General features: G+C 45.8%; 1 protein-coding gene across 1 annotated transcript in view; it reads right to left on the bottom strand.

Moving 5' to 3' along the window:
• CUNHXorf38 (chromosome unknown CXorf38 homolog) overlaps positions 1-7891 on the bottom strand; it is a 21181-nt gene that overhangs the window by 11670 nt on the left and 1620 nt on the right. Inside the window, exons 3-6 of the mRNA XM_077748495.1 lie at positions 2743-2891; positions 2242-2265; positions 960-1056; positions 251-430 (exon numbers count right to left, since the gene is read on the bottom strand). Coding sequence (XP_077604621.1) covers positions 251-430; positions 960-1056; positions 2242-2265; positions 2743-2891 — 450 coding nt within the window. The remainder of the gene's footprint in view (positions 1-250; positions 431-959; positions 1057-2241; positions 2266-2742; positions 2892-7891) is intronic.

Raw genomic sequence — 7891 nt, 5'->3', positions numbered from 1 at the left:
TCCTGTTGTTGCCCTTCCTGTGTGGTACCACTGTGTGCATATAGCAGGCACTCAGATGTCTGCTGCCTGAGGGAAGATATTTGTTTAAAGGTAATAGTATTCTGTGTCAAAAGAATATGCATTTCTGGAAATGATCGCACTTATAAATCAGAAACATAACTGGCAATATATTAAAACAAGCTGCTCTTTTTCCCTGGCACCTTTCTTTGGTCTACATACACAGAGAAGAGGATACTTCTTTTTTTCTTACCTCTTCAGGCAACACATCTTGTTCTTGGGCTTGAAGATAGATCTCTTGAAGTTTCTCCTTTAGTAATTCCATTTCTATTTCATTTACTTGGCTCTCACTCAGGTAAACTCCTGTTTCATATTCACATCCATCTCGCTGATCTTCTGCGGGGATGTGAACAGCCCAGTCAGATGTCAACAGCTGTTTGGATCACCAGGCAAATATATGAATGATGGAATGGAAAAGAGGTTTCACTGGATTGCTCGAAGAATTTATAACTAAGCCTCTTTGACTGGATCTATTTTAATAATATCTTGTGACCACAGAAAAGCTTCTCAAGCCCAGCACAATTCTGCAGTTTGTATCAACGTTTCCCCCCTGCCCCCCTGCTTACATTCTAGAATTTCACTGAAATCTAATAAACTTCAAATTCTGAGTGAGTGACTGGAGTTGCCTTTTTTCCCTTCGTTCTTTTTTTTTTTTTTTTTAATGTTCCATTTATTTATTTTCAGAGAGAGAGACTGGGCATGCATGGAGGGGGCACAGAGACAAGGGGAGACAGAATCCCAAGCAGGCTCCAGTTGACTGAGCCTGACGTGGGGTTTGATCCCACCAAGTGCAAGATCATGACCTGAGCTAAAATCAAGAATCGGACATTTAACTGACTGAGCCATCCAGGGCCCCCCTCCCCTTAGTTCTTTATGTCAGAAGTGTTCAGTCTGATTATTACCTGTTCTATTCTGGAGTAGGCTGTGACAATCTCTGGGATATTCTTGAATTCATTCAGAAAATTTCGGATCTTCATCTGGAAATCTCGAAGCNTTAAAAGCAAAAAAAAAAAAAAAAGAAGGTTTCAAAATAAAATGACAGGGTAAACGGAGATTCTGGAGTTCCGAAGAAAAACTGCAGAAAGACTTTGTTAATTATGAAATCCACAAGGTCTGAGGGAGATGTTCAACTGCCTGCTGCTTGGAGTAACTGGAGCAAGAACTACAAACGAGCCTACAACTATTGTTGGCTCTTGAAATCTTGTTACTGGCCAGTTATCTCTTACACAACCTTCCAAATCTCTAAACTTAAAACCACCTGCCAGGGGCACCTGGGTGGCTCAGTCGGTTGAGTGGCCGACTTGGGCTCGGGTTGTGATCTTGAGGTTGATGAGTTCAAGGCCCACATTGGGCTCACTGCTGTCAGTGCAGAGGCCGCTTCAGATCCCCTGTCTCCCTCTCTCTCTGCCCTTCTCCCACGCTCTTTCTCTCTCTCTCAAAAAAAAAAAAAGGATCAACTTTTGCCTATATTGTATGACAAACAATTCTGTCTCACTGTATATTAATATACAATTCACATAAGGTCTTCCACATTCTTAGGTAAAAGATACGAAGGGGTCGACTTTGTACTGTGACAGTTTTTGCCTCTGCTGATACCACGCGAAAGATTCTCAGTCCTTTCAGCTACTAGCACGCCAGCAAAACACACATCCATTCTCTCTGCATGTTATATATAATCCAGGCATGCTGTATACTCTTTTCAACGACCCTCAGATTAACCAATGTGTGAGAGCTGTTCTCTGGTGAAACAGAGAAAGTCTAAATCCCTCAGAGGAGATCTGACAAGCAAAGTGATCTATTTGGACACTGCTTGTCCGTTAGGGTTTCTATTTTCTTCAGTTCTGTGTAACTTGACCTTGCAATTGTCTGGCCAAGAGATTCAGAAGGGCAGGATTCAAATGCTGGCATAGGACTGACAGAGTGATACACTGCTCTCTGTTTTTTAAATTTATTTTTAATGTTTTTTAATGGTTTTATTTTTTCAAGCAATCTTTACAACCAACGTGGGGCTCAAACCTACAACCCTGAGATCAAGAGTTGCGCGCTCCACTGACTGAGCTGGCCAGGTGCCGGTCCTATTTTTTTTTATATGGAAAAATTACCCAGCTTCTGTTGATGGCAGACCAGGGGAGAGAAACTGGTGGCTCATCTATTTTAGCAGTGAACAGCAAGAGATCAAGGTGTCGGGAAACCCTCATGGAGGGAGAACTCAGGGGTCAGTCTCCTACCTGCATTCGCATGGGGGTTCTCGGACACACAGAAGGTGCATGCGACCGGAGCCCCACTAGCCCACTTAGTGATGCCCACCTTGAACCAAAGTCTAACCTTCCCTGCATGTCACTGTTCTGGGGAGAGACCGTGTGCTACGTGTGCGTGTGCACAGCTATTTGAGCACCACAGGGTGTCTTTCTCAGCTGCTCTTCACAGCACTGACCCAACTGTCCCTCACTGGATGGTTTTATTTTATTTTTTTTTTTAAATGTTTATTTATTTTGAGTGAGAGGGAGAGAGAATGAGCTGGGGGAGGGGGGGTGGCGTAGAGAGAGAGTGGGATAGAGGATCTGAAGCGGGCTCTGAGCTGTCAGCACCTGAGCCTGACATGGGGCTCGAACCCACAAACTGCGAGATCATGACCTGAGCTGAAGTCGGACTCTTAACCGACTGAGCCACCCAGGCAGCCCTCACTGGATGGTTTTACATCTGACAGTTCTTACCTCTGTGACTTTCTTTCGATCAATCATGAAGTGATCACAGGAGTTGATGAGGCTTAAAAGGGCAACGGCATCACATTCCTCAGGGCCTGTTTTGTCTGCCAGTCCTCGGGGCATGAAGGCCTAGAGTAGGGGAGGCACAAAAGACACCTGAGTCTCCTCCAACCCTAGGAACTGGTAGGCAAATGTTACTTGCCTGTTTCCCAAATGTTGATTGGGATGCTCTTACTGAGGTTTCAAGGGAGCCTCGTGAGTCCAAAACACAGGCTGGGAAACTGTCAGAGCTAAGCCTTGGCCAAGCACAATAACCGAAGGATTGCTCTATCTATCCCTCTGCTATCAGAAATACTTCAACACTTGGCATAGCTGGTTTTCTGTCCTTTCCTAATGGTGGATAAGCAGGAAGCATAGGTAGAAAGCAGCTTTTTCTTTTCCCTCTTTTCCTTCCTGAAGTTTCAGTGGCTGAGTTGTTAAAGAAGACTTAAAATTTAGAAGTGATAGTTATTCCCAAGTGGGCACTTTAAGCTGACCGGAGAAAAGTTCAGTGTCAATGTGGTAGCATCAAGTTAAAAGCCTGGGCTTTGCACTGTGATAGAGCCGGGTTCACATCCCAGCTCAGCCACCTGCCAACGTGGGTGACCCCGGGTGAGTTACTTACCCTCAGAGTCCTCATCAGTAAGTAGGGGATAATTGTCCTCATTTACCTCGAAGGATGTTGCGAGAATTATACGAATTAACGCAGGTGAAGGGCGGTGTCCGGCACACGGTAAACCAACAGGCCATAAACGCTGGCAATTAACCCACCTAGGGGTTACAGATGGGATCCTAGGGTTTGAGATACTAGATCTATCAGAAGGGCCTTGCTCTAGTGTGATCTTGCCTTCTGTAGGATTTTATGGCTCGGANGCAACGTTCCAAATTTACATCTGAATGCAACAATTTTACCAAGCTCAGCAGCTCATGAGTACATCCCTGCCAAGGGACTAGAAAAGATGACATAAGCAAATTTACTTGCAATAAGAACTCTAAATAAAGAGACCTATTTTCTTGAGAACAGACACATTTCAGCAGGAAGGCAACCACCATGTTTCCTACACTGTTGCTCATAACGGTATCACAGAAAGGGCTTGCGGTCAGTGCCAACACTCCACGGAGAGTCAGGNCAGTCGGTTAAGGGTCTGACTTCGGCTCAGGTCATGATCTCACAGTTTGTGAGTTCGAGCTCCACATCGGGCTCTGTGCTGACAGCTCGGAGCCTGGAGCCTGCTGCGGATTCTGTGTCTCATTCGCTCTCTGCCCCTCCCCAACTTGTGCTCTGTCACTCAAAAATAAATAAATGTAAAAAAATTTTTTAAAAATGTCTGACTTCCGCTCACGTCATGATCTCACAGTTCATGAGTTCCAGCCCTGTGTCTTGGTCTGTGCTGACAGTTCAGAGTCTGGAGCCTGCTTCAGACTGTCCTGCCCACCTCCCACCCCTCTGCTCATGCTCCTTCTCAAAACTGAACAAACATTTTAAAAAGGTACCGTAGCTAGTACCATCACTGTCTTTTCATGTCTTAACAGCCAGTGACTTGCTGATCCTCTGAAAGTCTATGGTGGATGCTACAATGTTAACAAAGAAGTTAACTTATCACAGCCAAAGCAGTGAAATGAAATTAAAAAAAAAAAACAAACCACCCCCACTACCACCACCAAAAAACACTTCAGCTCCTGCTGGGATGACAGTTCCAAAGTTAAGAGAGGTCTTACTTAGGTGCCTCAAACCAGCCATAGTTTTTCTTTTCCATTACAAGGACTGTCCTGTCTGGCATTTTCTCACCAATCTAAACCTGTCTTTCCCACGTTAACATTTTATTCTAGTACTTATTTCCTTTCTTCAGAATTAGGAGCTGACAGGGAGGCTCTCCTGCCTCCTCACCACTGAAAGGAGTTTCTTAAAATGGTGTTGCATGCCGCCCTGTTCCAGATGTCAAAGGCACGTGGCAGGAAACACCTGTTATTTGCCTCTCACTGTCTTCGACTGCGTGTTCAGTGAGTGGGGGGGGAAATGAAGTTGGAGAAACAAATGGGCCAGATCGTGCTGTGCTTTACTGGCTCTGGAAAGGGGTTTGGAGTTTACTCTAAGGAGATCAGGAAATTTCCAGAGGGTTTTTGGCAAGGGAAGAAAATGAGCTAATTTACCCTTTAACAGCACACATCCTGCTGTGAGGAGAACCTACCAGAGGTGACCACATGTGACCACAGCAGCAGAGGTGATAAGGTGGGAGGCTGCAATCAGAGGCAACAATCTGTGTTGTCTCCACATTCTGGCTATTGTGAATCGTGCTGCTAGGAACACTCACACACAGGTTTTGTGTGGATGTATATTTTTAAAATTCATTCGGTATAAACCTAGAAGTGGAATTGCTAGGCAGGAGAGACGAGAGTTGTGACGTGGAGATGGAGAGAAGCATCCAAAACTATTGTGCAGGTATAAACAAGGGTGTGGAGAGGGAGAGATGAAGTGAGGGTGGTAGTAAGTAATTGCTGCTGGGGTGTGGCCATGGGGAGGGGGGTAGAGATGAGTCCTGCTTGAGGAGGAAATACAAAGTGCCCAGGAGGGAACAGGAGAGGGGTTGAGCATGCAGTTGCACATGGGCAGGGCCGGGGGTACAAAGTGGGGAGCCATCAGCATAAGGGTAGTATTTAATGGTGAAGTCCATGGGCCGGGGCAATATCGCCAGAGGAGGCCGAGGAGGGGAGGAGGAGCCAGGGAGAGAAGAGGAAACCCGTGGAGGAGAATGATGATACAGAGCCACGGTTTCAAGAGTGGCCAGGAGAGCCAAATGCCTGAGAGGTAACAAAGGTGAGGCTGGAGAACTGGAGGTCAAGTGTGCCCAACAAGACAGATGCAGGGTGCTGGGAAGGGCAGAAGCCACGGTGGAATGGGTTGAGGAGTGACTGGGAGCAGAGGGAAGGACAACAGGCACAGAACCCTTTCTGAGAAGTTCTATTGGGCATGCGCATGGGAGGCAGAGAGACAGGGAGTGTGCTGGAGGGGAGGGCTCAAGAGAAGCTTCTTTTTTTTTAAATAGCTTTATTGAGATATAATCCACACACCATACAGTTCACCCATTTAAAGCGTACAGTTCTTTGCGCCAACGTGGATGGGTCTTGAGGGCCTTATGCTGAGTGAAATAAGTCAAACAGAGAAAGACAATTATTGTATGATCCCACTTCTATGTGGAATCTAAACCAAACCAAAGCAAAAACCCAAGCTCATAGATACAGAGAACAGATCGGTGGTTGTCAGAGGAGGGGGGTGGAGACAGGCAAAATGGGGGAAGAGGGTCGAAAGGTACTGACTGACTTCCAATTATAAAATATGCGGGTGCTGGGGACTGATTGTACCGCGTGGTGCCTGCAGTTAATAACATTGTATTGTACCGCGTGGTGCCTGCAGTTAATAACATTGTATTGTATTCGAAGGTTGCTGAAACAGCAGATCTTAAAAGTTCTCGTCGCTGAAACAGCAGATCTTAAAAGTTCTTATCACAAGAAAATAAATTTTGTGTAACTATGTATGGTGATGTGGCCAATCACTCCATACTCCTGTGAAACCTTCACGTTACATATCTAAAACTGATACAATGTTCCATGTCAGTTTTGCCTCGATAACAAAACACGTACAGTCCAGTGGGTTTTGGTATGTTCACAGGGTTGTGGAACCATCAACAGTCCATTTTGGGACATTTTCAGCACCCCAAAAAGAAGCCCTCTACCTCCATTCACTATCCCCCCTCCCTGTTACCCCCAGGCCCTAGCAACCACTAATCTTTTCGTCTCCCCAGATCTGCCCATTCAATACAAATGGAATCCTACAACGTATACCTGGCTTTTTTCACTTCACATGATGTTCTCAAGGTTCACTCAAAGTCCTAGCATGTACTGGTACTTCACTCCTTTTTATGGCTAAATAACACCTCATAGTATGGACAGGCCACGTTTTGCCTGTCCACCCGTCAGCTGATGGACATTTGTGTTGTCTCCACATTCTGGCTATCGTGAATCGTGCTGCTAGGAACACTCACACACAGGTTTTGTGTGGATGTATATTTTTAAAATTCATTCGGTATAAACCTAGAAGGGGAATTGCTAGGTCATGTAGTAACCCTATGTTTAATCTTTTTCTTTCTTTCTCAAAAAAATTAAATAAACTGAGGCAGGTGGGAGGGGACATGGTCTGACATATAAGTGGTGGGCCAAGGCAGTAAGAGATGCCTTTCCAACTCTGCAGCAGAAGGAAGACGGTGCACATGAAGACAGGCTGGTATGTCTGGCAAAAAGATGGGGAAGCATGTATCTGGGGATATGCATCAACTCCAGGAAAACAGTCAGCAGCTGGGGGCGAGGGTGGAGGAGTGGAAGCTTGGAGAAGAAAAGGCAGTAGCAGCTGTCTCCAGAAACAGGAGCCCTATACACAGGGGTGGCCAGACCACTGGGACTCGTGATCAAGAGCTAAAAGTAAAGCCAGTCAGCTAACCTGGGGGCGCCTGGGTGGCTCAGGGGGTTAAGCGTCCAACTTCCAGTCAGGTCATGATTTTGTGGTTTGTGAGTTTGGGCCCCGTGTTGGGCTCTGTGGTGACAGCTTAGAGCCTGGAGCCTGCTTTGGATTCTGTGTCACCTTCTGTCTGCCCCCCACCCCTTCATGCTCTCTCTCTTAAAAAATAAATAAGCATGAAAGAAAGAAAGAAAGAAAGAAAGAAAGAGAAAGAAAGAAAGAAAGAAAGAAAGAAAGAAAGAAAGAAAGAAAGAAAGAAAGAAAAGAAAGAAACCAGTCAGCTCCCTCATGAGATTCTTTTTCTGAGCACAAGCAGATTACGGTGTTATCAGCGTTGGGGGTGGGTCATGCAAGTTCAGAGAGGAGAAAAGAGGAGGGTGTGGCTGAGGAGAGAACATAAATACTGGCATTGGACTGGGAGGTTGGATGGGGAGGTCCGCTGGTGACAATAACAGAAAGGGGCGTGAACAGGTGGCACGGGCTTCAAGAGGATTCCAAGGGTATGAAAGCAGCAACAAAGACCAAACAGGTAAGGGACAGCCACAGTAAAGGGTGAAATTTTAGGTTTCTTTCTTTTCTG

The sequence above is a fragment of the Crocuta crocuta genome, unplaced genomic scaffold (assembly GCF_008692635.1).
Source record: "Crocuta crocuta isolate KB4526 unplaced genomic scaffold, BGI_CrCroc_1.0 scaffold49, whole genome shotgun sequence".
Lineage (NCBI taxonomy): Eukaryota > Metazoa > Chordata > Mammalia > Carnivora > Hyaenidae > Crocuta > Crocuta crocuta.
This window is presented reverse-complemented; position numbering and strand designations above follow the sequence as displayed.